Raw genomic sequence first — 16,780 nt, forward strand, 5'->3', positions numbered from 1 at the left:
GCTTGTAAATTATAGTAGGTGGTCGTGGTTGGATAAAGCCACACGAAGGCGATAGTAAGTTCTATAAATACACTGATGGAAACGTCTGCCGAAGCATTTGCGTCGTTTATATCCTGTCAGAGGCCGTACTGACCATTGTGACATGTTATCAGGTTTAGAAGTTCTAAAAGTCGACCACCGGAAACGCCCGTTAGGGGGTGGGAGTGGCGACCAGAATCGTCTCATGGTTGGTGTCTTCTCCTACGGGGGTTAGGATGTGTGATCTGTATAACCTAATAGAAACTAAACTACGTCATATATGGCTGTGAATACTTTATGTTATAGTGTAGTTATATGTGAAAAAGAATGTATCATGTACTATCGCCATTTATTTATATCTATTCTACTTAATATAAATAAAGAAAATTACTTATATTGAAGCAATTAACTTTTGTAAATTATGTCTTACGGATACATACATTTTTAGTATTTATTTCAAAATAAACTAACCATAAAACTTCCAGAAAACTTAAACTTCTTTTTTATTATTACACAAATTCGTTAAATAACGATTTAACGAATTTTATAGATTACACCATTTATTTTCCCGTCATTTATTTACTTTATTTGATCAACCTTCCTTAAATACTGTGTACATACATTAAACATGCTGCTTTTATAATACTTACTATATTACGCATGAGAAATAAAATTTTTTTTTTCCTCAGTCATTTGACTGGTTTGATGCAGCTCTCCAAGATTCCCTATCTAGTGCTAGACGTTTCATTTCAGTATACCTTCTACATCCTATATCCCTAACAATTTGTTTTACATATTCCAAACGTTGCCTGCCTGCACAATTTTTCCCTTCTACCTGTCCCTCCAATATTAAAGCAGTAATTCCAAGATGCCTTAATATGTGGCCTATAAGTCTGTCTCTTCTTTTAACTATATTTTTCCAAATGCTTCTTTTTTCATCTATTTGCCGCAATACCTCTTCGTTTGTCACTTAATCCACCCATCTGATTATTAACATTCTCCTATAGCACCGCATTTCAAAAGCTTCTAATCTTTTCTTCTCAGATACTCCGATCGTCCAAGTTTCACTTCCATATAAAGCGACACTCCAAACATATACTTTCAAAAATCTTTTCCTGACATTTAAATTAATTTTTGATGTAAACAAATTATATTTCTTACTGAAGGCTCGTTTCGCTTGTGCTATTCGGCATTTTATATCGCTCCGGCTTCGTCCATCTTTAGTAATTCTACTTCCCAAATAACAAAATTCTGCTACCTCCATAATCTTTTCTCCTCCTATTTTCACTTTCAGTGGTCCATCTTTGTTATTTCTACTACATTTATTTTTTATTTCTGCATTAAATAAAATTTAATCAACATTAATAATTAAGAAAGTATATACAGAATTTGTTTCTTATTTAAAAAAATTTAGATTATTTAAACTTCAATATAAAATTATACGTTACCTTATTTGTAATGAAGTACCACAAAAATTTAGTATTTTAAACATTTATTATTACTATATTATTATAACGTATTTTTATGAATATTTATAACACAAAACTTATTTTAAACAATCACGATTTGTTACATACATAAAATAAAATGAAATTGTTAACCTGTATATTTATATTAATATTTAGTTTAAAAACTAGTAAGTAAATTTATTAAATTAACGAGTATAATTTATTAAAAACTAACTCGTAATTTATATTATATTATTTAGCGTTTTTTAAATACATGTTGAAAAACTACACTTTCACTTGACATTTTATTGTATAGACGTTAAAAATACGATATTATGGTGTACGGATTAAAAAAAAAAAATCTTTTACAAATTCACTTATATAAAATTTGATTTAATTTAATGTTATTTAAAATGTAAAATAAATAGTACGTTATATAATTTAATGAAAAAAAAAAATCATTAAAAATCGTTTTTTATTTAAACCATATGTCAATTTACATAACTATAAAAATGTGTCGTTTCATTTACATAAATAAAAAAAGTAGATAAGTAGAAAAAGATTTTTGAGACGAAATTATATTTGCATAATTTTTTGTTAAAAAGCCGCGCAAGTAAATAAATATTAGGATTAGGTGGTTGTACGTAGTATACTGTCGAGACATATACGTAATATTGCAAACAAGGAATGGTCTTTAGAAATTTTATAAGCTTTAGAAAGAAAAAATGAAGCTTGCTAACTCATTCTTTGATATTAGATCTGCAGCCTTAGATTCATCGTGACCTTTTCTTTTTCATTTAATCTTGTATTATACGTGTACGTGTAGATTTTTTGGTAAAGTGATATTTGTATGTACTTATAAATATTTAATTTGATGAGTATACAGATGTACAGTGGAAATTTTCATACAAAAAATTCTAGAAGTTATATTCTTATATTATTCTTTTTTATGTGGGTTGATTTTGAATTTCCTTTGAAAGATAAAAAAAAAATGTTATGGAATATTTTGTTAATATTTTTATAACTATTAAAATAAATTTATTAATTATATGGATATTGAAATAGTGATTTTTCGTTTTGGGGATCCGAATTAGAAAACTAATTCGCTTGATTATCTGACAAGAATTATTTATAATTAATTTTTTTACATTTTTTCTTAGCAATTTAACTTGGTTTGAACCGAAGAATTCGAATCAATGGATTGAAAACTAGTAAAAAACAATAGAATTAAATTAATGTTAAATAAAATAACATTAAACAGATTTAAATAATTTCTGTTTAATAATAATGGGCTTTCCGCGGGGACTGCGTGTAATGGTAGAGTCGTGAGGTGATGCGAACACTTCGTATAAGACTAAACCAATCATCACCGTCATCAACTGTCAACAAAAAAAAGAAGAGACAGACTTATATGTCTCTTCTTTTAACTATATTTTTCCAAATGCTTCTTTCTTCATCGATTTGCCGCAACATCTCTTCATTTGGCACTTTATCCACCCACCTGATTTTTAACATTCTCCTATAGCACCGCAAGACGCATAGCGATAGAATCATTGTAATAAGGATAAAATCAAAACCTAAACCGACAACGATTGTTAACGTCTATATGCCTACAAGCGCCCATGATGATGATGATGAGGTAGAGTGTGTATACGAAGAGATTGATGAAGCAATTAAACACGTAAAAGGAGATGAAAATTTAATAATAGTTGGAGATTGGAATGCAAGCATTGGAAAAGGCAAGGAAGGAAATATAGTGGGTGAATACGGGCTGGGCAAAAGGAATGAAAGAGGGGACCGACTTATAGAGTTTTGCACAAAGTATAATATAGTAATTGCCAACACCCAATTTAAAAATCATAATAGAAGAATATACACTTGGAAAAAGCCAGGCGATACTGCAAGGTATCAGATAGATTATATCATGGTTAAGCAAAGATTTAGAAATCAACTCGTCGACTGCAAAACTTACCCTGGAGCAGACATTGATACCGACAATAATTTGGTGATAATGAAATGTAGATTGGGGTTTAAAAACCTGAAGAAAAGGTGTCAGATGAATCGGTGGAATTTAGAGAAGCTTGAGGAAGAGGAGGTAAAGAAGATTTTTGCTGAGTTAATTATTCTAAAATAACCTGACCAAAAGTCGCCTTCCTCTTCCCACCGAACCTCACTAATTCTTACTACATCCACATTTATCCTATCCATTTCCCTTTTTAAATTTTCTAGCCTACCAACCTTTTTTAAGCTTCTAACATTCCACGCTCCGACTCGTAGAATGTTATTTTTTAATTTTCTGGTGACCCCTTCCTTAGTAGTCCACACCCGGAGATCCGAACGGGGGACTAGTTTACCTCCGGAATATTTTACCAAGGAAGGCGCCTCCATCATTGTTATATGAAAATGCAGAGAGCCACGTTTTCTTGGAAAAAAAGCAGCTGTAGTTTTCCATTGCTTTCAGCTGCGCAGTACTCAGAGGACTGAGTGATGTTGATACGGCCGTTTAAGTCATTGTGACTCACGCCCCTAACAACTACTGATAGAGCTGCTGCCCTCTTTCAGGAATCATTCCTTAGTCTGGCTCTCAACAGATACCTCTCCGATATGGTTGCACCTTCGATCCAACTACTCTGTATCCCTGAGCACTCAAGCCCCCTCACCAACGGCAAGGTCTCATGATTCATAGAGGAGGTTCAGATTATTATTCTATTATGGAGATTTCGTTCTAGAAGAACAGAATCACGCGATTTAATAAAAATAAATGTATTCTGTTATCGTATTTCATCAGATAACATTATCACATAAGTGTAGTTTTCTTTGAAAACTATACTTATAATTACATTTTTAAACTATAGTTTTAAAATAAAAATGAAAGTTAGAAATACTATAGAAAAATAAAGACTAATATAAGTTATAATTGAAGTTTAGAATGACACGAGTTACGTTAAACAAGCACATACATTGTCTGTAAATAAAAGGTTGCAAATAGTTAAATACTGAAACTGTGTCGGTGAGTTGTATTAAACACCTGCAAACTTAGCGTCAGTGATTGTAAATATATCTTCTTTATTTTTTATTATTTTTTTTTTGTTTAACCTCCGGAACCACCGTTAGTTATTGCTTCAGAGAATGAGATGAATGATTTGTAGCGAGTGTGAAAATGTTTGCCTGACCGGTATTCGAACCCAGGACTTCCCGATGAAAGGCCGAGAAGCTACCACTCGCTATGTAAGGAATTACTATCTATCTGTAACAGTAGTGAACTTTGAAAAAACAGTAATACTCATTAACCTTTGTTTGTTTTTATGGATTATTTTTTTGAGCGATTTATTTTTACAATCGTTCCCCAAAAGGATTGCGACCATAAGTATAATTGCTTGGCTACAAGAAGTGTGTCAAGAGACCATCCAAAGACAGCCCACCTCAAATACAATATTAATATTATGCATTACCTCTCATGACACAAACGAAGAAATTAGTTAATAAAAACAAAAACAAAGATAACACATAATACAGATAACAGTAACAAAAAATAAAGGCAGATAAAGAAGATAATAATAATAATAAAGTGACAGCACTGAAAGTGAAGCGTTCGGGTATAATTAATTTTTAAGAAAATAATCCCTAAGTGGTGATAATAAATTTATAAAAAGCACCTTTTTAAAGGTTTAAAAAAAAATATACAAAGACACAGCCATAATTCTAAATAAACAGTTTTATTTTATAATGTTATGTTGTTTTTGTGTAAGACAAACGTGTCTAGTGAGTTCTAGTGAAAATTCTCTTATACCGAATATAACCAGGTATTGTAGACTATATTATCCAAAGACTATATTCTGTGTTATTATCTTAATATTGTCTCAAGAAGAATATTTTTACTCAGTGTCGCTTTTAAATAAGAGACATAACCTTCCATTGCGCGTTGCTATGGACCAGCTACAAGCTGTTACGCCAACGGCGAATCATCGCATGTAAAAAATTACCTATCTCATGTAAACCCTAACCTAAAAGGTAATAGAATACGTGGGCTTCTAAAGTGTTCTGACAGGAACCTTCGGATGTCGGCGCGGCGTAAGTTAATCAGAGACGACATTATCGATAACATGAGTGACTTTTCAGGAGCAGAGAATGAAAGTGATATTACGGATTTTAGTGCAAATCCTCCCCGACATGCAATACTAGTATTGCGCATACAAAACGAAAATGTTAGTTGACAGAACGATGAACATTTTGGCCTTTTTTTTTTCTTCAAAAAATACTAGAGTAAGGGATATCAAAAAATTAAGACTTTTACGTTTTAAATCAAACTGATAACTTGCGAGCTGGATTTATATTTAGAATAAATTTTAAAAACGTTTTTTTAAAATTTAAAAAAAATATATTTTGTTACCGCAGACCGTTGGAGTGGAATGAGCTAAAGCCTTTTAAGTGGTTTGAAGGCCTATGTAGAAAATATAGATGCAAAATCTCCCATTAACTACTGTTCTGAAACAAGATGTAGCTAAAAACAGAAAATTATATGTAAAGTAATTTTTGGGGGTTGGGAGTGAATACTAAATAAAATATTTTGGTAATTTGTGATTTCATTAAAAAAAACTTCAACTTTTGTAAGAAAAGTGTTTTATCAAATTACCCCGGTAGAGATTTTAAATTTTATTTCAGCCAAAACAACCCCATCCAATTCTCCAATATTTGTAAAGATTTAAATATTCTTTCCCCAAGATAGTATTCTGAAGTTTGAAGAAAATCGGTCAATGGGGTCCAGAGTTATAAGACAAATACAGACCAACATACGTACGCACAGTCTGTCTGACAAAATAAATGTTTTAGATTGGGAGCATTGAAATAAAAAAAAATTCGCAGGTTATTTACAATCTATTTTAATATATTTTTCATTTTTAGTTAATTGTGTTTAAATGTTTCCTTAAGGCAGAAAACTTAAAAAAATACATTTTTTATGTCAGAATAATTCAACAATTGCTTTGAAACGACTTCAAAATAAAATAAAATTATTTCAAATAAAATTTTACCAAAAATAACAGTAAATAACAACTTAAATAACAAATTTTTTTGACCACGAAACACAGAAATGGAGCAATACGCATAAAATCATCTTTGTATAAGAAAAGAGAGAGAGAGAGAGAGAGAGTGAGAGAGAGTTTAAGAACGAGGAGAGATTGTTGAGAATGATTTTATTTTGAAAATGAATCGTTATAAACATCAGATAGGAAAAAATAAATATTATAGAACAATAAGTAGTATGTAACTTCGAATTATTTATTTAATGACAAAAAAATTGTACTACGTATGAAATCGTGGAATATGAGTAAATATTTCCGTTTTCCTGGTATATTATGACAAAAAACAGTTGATCTAAGTAAAGAACACAATATAAACCCGATTAACTAGACTTCTGAGTACGACAATATTCAGATCAGTTTTGATGTTATATAAATCGTGTGTTATAGGTAATTATTTTAGGAAAGTAGCATAAAATTACCGGTATTTTAACAAGTAATAAAAAAAATCCAATTCCTTTGATATAAACACGAATAAATGTAATAAAGTGCAACTAAAATTTACTGTCTAGGTGCAAAATTCTTTACGTGCAGCAATAAAAATTAATCTGTCTATTTAAAATGAAAGGTCCTTTTAGCAAGTATGATGTTAAAAAAAAGAAGTATTGCATATTAGCTTCGTTAGAACATAATGTCCTCGAAATTAGCTGTCGGGTGAACGCCTCTTGTCCAATTATTTAAAAATACTGTTAAAACCAAGGTCATTTATTTATTATTAAAACATGCATTTCTATCTTACCGTGATAAAAGTGAATTTTCTTTACTTATTTCATTAAGAATTTATTCACACATGTACGCGTTCGCAAACACACATAGGATGTACTTTACTTTTTAATAAAACGAGACATTTCATTGTACAATTAACGAGAGTTAGTTAAGACTTTCTACAATGCAAGATGCGATCACAGCAGAAGGTAGATATTAAAAAAGTATATAAATCTATACATTGTACAAGCATAGATCAAAGCAATTCATCAGAGAAGGAGAGATATTTTAGCTAATATCAGTACGCTCAAAACGATTGCTTTGCTACGATTCTAGCTTCCATTTTGGATAAAATATCTCTTCTACGATCTCGGTTTTGCAATTTGCATATTTAATGGTGCTAGTAATATTACTAACATGTAATTAATACCTTTACATGCTTAGTTATCTTTTAGTAATTAAAAAACAATCGTAAGTTTTCTAATTATTTTTGTTTTAAGAAGAAAATACTCGTACTTATACTGTCTAGCCTATATTTCCTATTACAATTTTAATTATATTTTATTTATGTTATCTCAGTTAAAATAATAAAACACTGATACATTTTGAAGGTTTTTTATATCTTATCACATTGAGATGATTTAAACAGTTTACATAATGTATACATGTATTTCTATTTATTATGAACTATAAATTACAGACCACTCACCTGGTTTAAATTAACCTTCACCGATGGAAAGTTCGGGTATCAGAAAAAAAATTGTAAGGTTTAAAACATTTGAAAAAAATTCGCCATGTTTCTTAGTTAAAAACTATTTTATACTATTTTCTCTCTTGATCTTTTTTCAAATATAAAATAAACAACTGAAAAAATAATTTAGAACAAAATCCATACCGCAATGAATATTAAATATTCCTCGTTAGAAACCTATATATCGGTTTATTTAAATATGAAAATGTAACAAATTACTTATTAACTACAAGATGAACCAATAAAACGATTCAATATATTGCTAATTTTATACACAATAAATTTTCCTTTAAAAATGACGAAATCTCATAATTTTTAGATGCACGTTAATATTGCAACAAAAGTACTATTTTAGTATTCTATGTCGACTCATGAATTTCATTTACTTCATAAATTCAGTAGCTGGCTGACTAGTACACTATATAAAATAAAACTTAAATACGCTGCTTCATTTTTCATTAGCAAAAGATAGGGATGATTAGAATCGAAAGAGAACTCCTAAAGGACGTTATTTTGTAGTAGTACTATTAGTCCTGACCTACATCTAGTTTTATCGATTCTGAGGATCATGCACCGCCTGTTTCTCCTGTGACGTCATTATTCGATGCAGCATTTTGAGAGGAATGAGAAAGCGGTTCATATTAAAAGATAGGAAAATGAAAAGGAAGTCACTTGTCCTTGAATATTTAACATCAGAAGGTGGCGTGAAAACTTGAATTTTTATATTATTAATGGATATTTGCGAAAATTAAAATATTTGTATCTAATAACGATTAATTATATATAAATCAAATCTTTATATTACCGTTATATTTGAGAAAAATTTGCGGTGATTTTCAACAAAATTTACTGTTTTTCCTTCAATAAAATATTCATTCTGGTAAAGACCAACTTTTGCATAAATTTATAAAAGCTCTTCTTTTATAAATTTTATCCCTTTCAAAAGGGACACACACACACACACATAATTTACACAAAGTGACACACTTAATCTAAATAATCTATATTGAACATAAAAATATAAAAAAAAGATATTCTAAAATAGACAATTTCAAGGTTTAAATAATTTTTTTAATCATCACCGTTGCTTAGCACTGGACTGTTGTAGAGTATATAGGCTGTAAATTCTAATATTCAGAGTAATCATGGGAAAATATTTTTCAGAATTAATTGAAAAATTAATATAATACATATAACGCATTTCAGAGAACCTAAGACAACGCTCCGAAACATTCTATTAACATAGTTTGTCTGCACTCGTTTTTATTTTTATTAAAACATAAGTTTCTTATCTTCACGTTTTTCCGAACGTTTTGTTTCTTACAGCTGATGTTTTATGTAGGTATACTGATTTGTTAAATAAAAATTAAAGTTTTAATAACATAAAAAAATATTTCATAAAAAAAAACCGCTCCAAGTAATAAAAAGAAATTGGAATTTTTCAAGTCCTAAATTTTTTTTTGAAGTCCTTCTACTATTAATTTGGCTTTGTTTTCAAAAAGTCTAATTAGCTGCTTTAATAATGTAGTCAGTCGCTTTTATTCGGATTTGAATACTATATCGTGGATGTCGGTGTTCTTTGGGGTTTTTTCCATTCTCCTAGGCCGACCCGCCGCAGATGCACACTCGGTCCTAGGGATGCCATTTCCTCTAACCTTCCGGGCGACCTTGCCGAAGCCGGCTATGACGTCCCCGGTATGGGGTACCACCCGGTCAGCCGGGACTAAGTCCTCTCAATCGCCTGCCTTAAATCAGGAGTCCCCCAAGGGGGTCCCCTAATCGGATCTCGGTCTTTATTTGTCTGTCAAATCAGAAGTCCCCCAAACTGGGGACCTCCGATCGGGACTCGGTCTTTACGCTTTCCCTTCCTACTCACCCCGGCAGTTCACTCATCGGAAGTGTGACGCCTCAGCATCGCACTTCTCATGAACGGGGCTATCCAGCCACACCCTACACTATCCCACTACGTACCATCCTCTTCATCTTCCTCCATCGCCTTCTTTTTAAAAATGTTGCCCACCATCCTACTTCTAATTAGGTTCACTAGGCTCACTAATTAGGTTCCAGTTTCTAGGGCTATGCAACATTGCCTCTATCACGTTATCCTGTGTTATGGCACCAACAGTAGCCAGTAACTTCCCTCCTAGCCTCGTCCCATCTAAAACAGTTAAACACCGCGTGTTCAACCGTATCGCATTGCCCACAATACCTACACTCCGGCGACTTCCTCCTGTTTCTATCACAGAGGAAATTATTAAAGCAGTCAAGAATTGCGTCAATTCATAGTTGGCGTCACCATGTTTCCTGACCAACCATGGCTTAATCTGAGGCATTAGCCTCTTCGTCCAGTTACCCATCTGACTTCTGGACCTCCTCAGCTGCCACTTATCCAACATTTTCTCTTTCGCCTGACTCTTCGATTGCCCTTCTGCTCTTTCCACCATTTCGTCCGCTACAAGATCCCACGGCGGCATCCCAGCTATCGCCAACGCTGCCTCGGTCGAGACTGCACGATACGCCTTAATTGCCCCAATAGCCAAGGGCTTCTGAACGCTTAACAATTGGTTCCGGGTCTTCTTCTTCAACGTTTCAACAACGGAACCGTATACATGACGACGGACCGAGTCACCGATGCCAATAGCCTCCTTTTCGCCAAACTTTGTCCGTCAATCCTGCTCATTAGCCTGCATACCGCAGCCACTGTTCCACTTTGGGAGTTGGGTTTCAATTACCCATACGTCTCAGGTATAGTCGACCTGAGTCTATACAAGACTCGCTTGTACGTCACGAACAAGAAGCCCCGCTACCTACGGGCCCCGAATTCAGAAAGCTACATGGGATATCTGGAAACTTCCGGAATATTCATAAGAAAATAAAATTAATAAATAATAATTTGGCTCTGATTTCAAAAAATCTAAATTAAAATAGAATTATGTTTTACTATTTATTGGTTTATTAAAAATTGGTTTTATTTCTTAAAGTTTATTTTTTAGTATAAGAAGAATTAATTAAAACAGCAATGGGGTATTTATTGGGCCATATGAAGAATGACATGTTAAAATTATTGTATATCTCCATATTTTCTAACTTTCAATGTTTATTTTTGAAAATTAAAATCCATTCCGATTTTTATATTAATTATTATTGAAGCAAACGTTATAAAGAAATATTGTCTATGTACAAGCGGGTAATATTGTATCTGACAAGCGTCTCGGCATTTGGTGTGGAGGTCCCGGGTTCGAAACAAGCAAGACTCTTTTCATACGCTACCAATATCCACCGGGCCAATGAACGTAGTTATTGATGCCCTCTCTTTCATAAAGAAACTTTATTTAAAAATATTTATTAATAATATAAAGTCGATGGAAACTCTTATTTCATTTAAAATCTTTACTATTGGCTTGATATATTTTTAAAATAAAATAATTCTATACGTATTAAGTTTTGTGAGCTTACATTAGTAAACTTTTGATAGTTATACACTTTTTCAAGAAAACTACTTACCGTTAAGAATTCTCGTATGTATGATATTTCATGATGTAATTAAATAAATATATTAAAATAATATTGTAATTAATAATAAATATTAATAATATAATATAATAAATAATAATAGTAATTAAATAAATATTTTTAAAATTAAACAATAATAATTAATTACATAATGATAATTGTAATGTTTCATAACAAAAAAATATAAATATCATAAAGTTTTGTTTATTGTAATATTTATTCGACTCATTATTTCCGTATGTACATATGTATGCGTGTATTAGTTTTTTAACATTCTGACGTTCATACAAAATAACCGCTTCATATTCATCGTTAAAATATTTATATAAATGCATGTGTCCGAGGTCGTAAATAAATGGAAATGAAGAATTAAATGCAGAAGTGGTTCTGATATAGGTACCCTGCCAAAATTACGTCAAGATCCTGAAATTATATAATTGAACAGAAATACTGGCGAATTATGTGGCGGAGTGGTAGCGTTTCCTTCATTCAGTGGAAAGTTTCGGGTTCAAATCCTGGTCATGCTTGCATTTTTAAGCCGTGACTATTAGTGAATACTGAAATAGAAACGCAAACTTTTACGGCTGTAGGAATTCAATTCAATCGCAGCCTGTTAAGTATTAATTTATATTCAAAACGAATCCTAGGTATTATTTTAACTCTGAGAAAATTAAACGCGAACCTCGGTACCGCCCAGACTATGAGTTTCTTATCAGTACCGGTCATAAAACAAGTTCAATAACGTGGCAATTTACGGGTAAAATTACTCGTTCACCGATATTATAATCTTGCCTCGGTACCTCAGTCGATAACACTATATTTATTGATATACCATTAGTTCAACGATCGATTCCTGGTATGAATTATTTAAATATTTTATCGTCTTCCTTTCAGTTCTTTTAATTTTTCTGTTTGACTATAAATATTTAAACGTAATACGGTAAAATTTAGGATTTTAACTAAGGCGATCTTTGTATTTTCCGTCTACACCATATAGTACGCTACTTGATGTCTCACAAAATAAAATAAAAAGAAAGAAGTCTGTTTGAAATTTAAAAATAGTGAACCAAACAGATAACATTGAGAAAAAAAAGAAATATCTCTCCTAGAAGGAAAATCAAATTTTTATATTGCATATTAATTTGTAAATTCTAAATCATTAAAATGTTTATTATTATTTTTCTCTTATTTAAATAGAAAAAAACAACTGTAGAGTGTTAGTCTTTAAAAACTTGTTAGTTTTTAAAAACTCGAAGAAGTTAGAACAATTTAATTTTCATTAAAATTGTTAATATATTTAAATTTTTAACAATTTCAATTGTTAATATTTAGAGTCGGGGTTGTTATATACTTTTGCTGATCACGTTAAGCTTAAGAACTAATTACGCTCAAGTTTTTAATCATAAAATAACAGTCTTCTTTACAAGTAAAAAATATAAACGTTTACAAAATAATTTTCTCGGAATAGTATTTTTAGTATTTGAATTTACATTTAATAAAATATTAACAGATTTCATAGATTACAGTCCGTTTGTTTTATGGATTCATGTATCAAGCTGAAAAAAAAAATTTTCAGGGGACGAGTAAACGATACATTTCGAATTGAGTCCTCGATATTTACGTTTTCGATATTTTAACACGAGTTCGCTTATTAAAAGTTTTAAACTCGTTACGAACGATTAGCTACTGCAGTATATTCCCGGAGTAGACGAAGTCGATCAGATTAGATTTTCCGAGATCCGTTTAAAGCCCAACATATCTTAGCTTGAAACCTTTCTTTTACACTACTATTACAATATAAAAACGTATGCTAATTTGCTAATTCATTAGATTTTCATTGGTACTGTAAGCATTGTCTTTTGTATTTTAGGAGGGATATGGAGCCCCGGCTTTATCCGTTAGGCACTTCAGCCGTTATTATGCTTATTGTCCGGCCACTGGACAAGAAACAGAGTCCTCGGGTCGATCGACAGGAAGCCCCTTCCACTAGATCACACTAAGGATACACTGGCTTTACAGGCCGGCATCCTCAGTGTGGATTCTACTAGCCCGGTTCTATGTCCTTAGTAATAGATGAAGTAAGTATAATTTATGTGAAAAAATCTCCCTGTTGTATTTATTAATCGTACGCAGGTTTAAAAGGGAACCGCTTCCAACTCCTTATCTGATTTTCAAAAAATTCAACGGCATCGTAACCCGTGTACTGTATACGAGTCACCGCAACAAATTTCACGACTATACCTTCAGCCGATCCAGAGATATCAAACAAATAAAGATATATATGTAACATCCATTTTTTTTTCATATCTTTACCGTTGAAAGAGCGTACGTACGGAGTTACAAATAACTGAATACCTAAAATATAGACTTGTTACTGTACGTTTCCTTATTAAAACATTCTACACTATAATAGCGTGTAAAGTAAATAAAAAAATCAACATTTATCAGCAGAAAAGTATCAAGATTAATAAAAGGTTTATCAAAATAAAAAAATTTAAGTAGGTACGTACGTTTTAGTTTTTAAAGAAAAATATACTTATATCTATAGGATATAACTGAATGTACGGATATATAAAAAAAAAGAAAATGATATCAGATGTTATAAATACGTTATTTATTTTACTTATCTTTACGGTAATTACTATACAAATTAGGGTTTGAATAATACTTTACTATAAATATTAATAACAATAATAATGAAATCATCTACATGTATATTATTAATAGGCTGTATTAATTCGTATCTATATAAAATCAGATAAGGAGCATACTTCATTCATTAAATTTAATTGTTAATATATTAAGACAATTATGATTTTTTTAATATATATTGTTAAAAAAAAATTATTTCTTTATTTCCTAAGCAAGTAAACTTTTATCAATATTTACCTAATATTACTGACTACACATGTAGTATTTTATCAAACGTATTAATAGGAGTAGTATTACAATTGTTTTAATTTGATAATAATACTTCTTTTTTTTTTACATAGTTTTGAATGATCGTAATTCTTTTTTTTTTTTAAATTTAAAAGTGATTTTCCTTATTATATTACAGTACATTTTTTACGTATATAATCATTGAAATTTTTTATCATATTGTTTTCTGCGTAAAATAAATTGCCATATCATGCATAGTATTTGAATTTTTTTTTTTTAGTAAATATCTATTACAGGCAGATTTATTGTAAACAAGAAGTTTAAGCCTACCACTCGTAAATAAATAAACGACGACAATTATTATATAAAAATATTTAACAATTATGGTGAAATTATTTCTGTATACTTTAGTAAAAAAAAAGGAGAAATTAGTTGTAATAATTTTAATTAAAAGATAATCAGTAGATTTACTGTAATGAAACCGGTGTTTTCAGCAATAGGAATTTCTGCGTACTAATATATGGATTAGTTTACCGTTCTAAATGAAATGTACAGAATAAATTACACGGTATAAATGATCAAATTCAGTATAAGGTAGGCGTATAAAAAAATTAGTTTAATAATTAAAATTTCTCAAAATTTTCTTTTAAATTTTTATGACATTTTACTCCCAGAACAGTTTCACAGTATCACATATGTATTTATACTGCTAATTTTATTAAAATTATAAGCAATTATCCATGCTTTAGAAGGATTGAATGTTCATTTTTTTAAATTAAATTGTTTAAAAAACCTATTTTATTCAACAGACCTATAAGCAATTTTATTTTTTTTATTCTTAATTTTTAAATTAACTTTTGCATTAAATATAAAATTATTACATTTAACATATACAATATATTAAATAGATTTCTATAATCTGACTGTAAACACGTTTCGCTTTACTAATCTAAAACACATTTTCAATTTAAGAAAGTTAACTTCTCTCATAAGGTGTTTTTTAACTTTTAAATTGTTATATAAATAATATATTATTAGTCGTATATTAGTTACTTATTTTATTATATGTATTATTTAGTTAAATAAAAAACAAATTACAGATAACCCGGAGGAATAAAGAGAATAGTAAAAATGGATTTTCTCTGATAAACCCGTAGTGTTTTCGTTTACAGCATACGCGTACTGAAGTTATATATAAAAGGATAGGATATTAAAACTAATATCGAATGTACATACGTGTAAAACGGATGGTAACCTTCGACATAATAGAATACTGTAAATGGGCAGTATAGAGAGGAAAACAGGGAGTCGATTGGTTGATGAACAGAGGTTGAGATATGGAGAGGAAATATGCGAGTCAAAGTAGAGCACTGAATTAACTTCACCTTCGGGATGTAGACAGTTCAAGGCCTGACAAGTTTATAAAATTAAGCCAAGAATATTGGTAATATTTTAATATCTGACGTTATTTATTTATTTCTGATTTTTATTTTAATTAACATTCTGAAACACCGATTAATATATAATAAAGAAAGAACGCTGATGTCTACAGGCCACGTAAATTAAGAATATCTTCCTAAATATCTGAAGATCATACGAATCAACAATAAAAAGAAAATCTGGCAGATAATGATTTTAGAAATAGAGATTGGTAGCGCTTGGGCTGTGGTACATGATGGTCTAAAAAACCCAAACAAAATATTTTATTTTTTCTAACAGTAGTGAATTTAATGGAAACCTCGATTACGAGGAAAGCAGAAGGAGTAAGCTAGAAGATAATCTAGAACAAGAAGTGTTGGAAAGCATTGTAAAAAAAGGACCTAAAAGAATAAAAGTAAATCGTCTTGGACAATACGAAAAGCCAATGTCTGTTACGTACATCAAACGATCTAACGGTAAATGGGAAAAAATGAAGCATTTACCAGATGTTAGTTTGGTAATATCAAGAGAATGATTCACTATCGACAAGATCGGACGATTTTCATGAAAGAATCAATCGAAAGGCTATACTACGAACGATTAATGTAATAACGATTTGCCATGAAAGATTACATCTTAGCCGCAGTATTAATAGTAAATGTTCCTTCATCATATAGATTTCATAAATAAATATGAGCTGCAGGGTTAATGTAGTGGTTAAACTCGATTGAGAAAAAAAATAATAAATTATACTTCTAATCGTCGATTTACCGCAGAAGAATTGTTTATAAATAAACGTAAACGGTAAAAATCATAATAATAAATCGGTAACAATCGTATATAGATCGCATGAAATGGTCTGAATTACGTACGTGACAAATATGTTAACAAATAACAATATAAGAAACATAATTAATAACTTGTAACAATACTTGTACAACAGCGATTTTAAGACAATGTTGCCAATT

The 16,780-nt window shown here is 30.5% G+C and overlaps 1 protein-coding gene across 2 annotated transcripts in view; it reads left to right on the forward strand.

Annotated features, from left to right (window-relative positions):
• LOC142325823 (uncharacterized) overlaps positions 1-16,780 on the forward strand; it is a 282,933-nt gene that overhangs the window by 26,777 nt on the left and 239,376 nt on the right. The window contains exon 1 of one of the 2 annotated variants that reach the window (XM_075367846.1): positions 13,392-13,591. The exons of the other annotated variant lie outside the window; for it this stretch is intronic. Coding sequence (XP_075223961.1) covers positions 13,571-13,591 — 21 coding nt within the window. The 5' untranslated portion in view covers positions 13,392-13,570. Of the gene's footprint in view, positions 1-13,391; positions 13,592-16,780 lie in introns of those variants that run through there. 2 annotated transcript variants of the gene reach the window in all.

Source organism: Lycorma delicatula, chromosome 5 (assembly GCF_047948215.1).
Source record: "Lycorma delicatula isolate Av1 chromosome 5, ASM4794821v1, whole genome shotgun sequence".
Classification (NCBI taxonomy): Eukaryota; Metazoa; Arthropoda; class Insecta; order Hemiptera; family Fulgoridae; genus Lycorma; species Lycorma delicatula.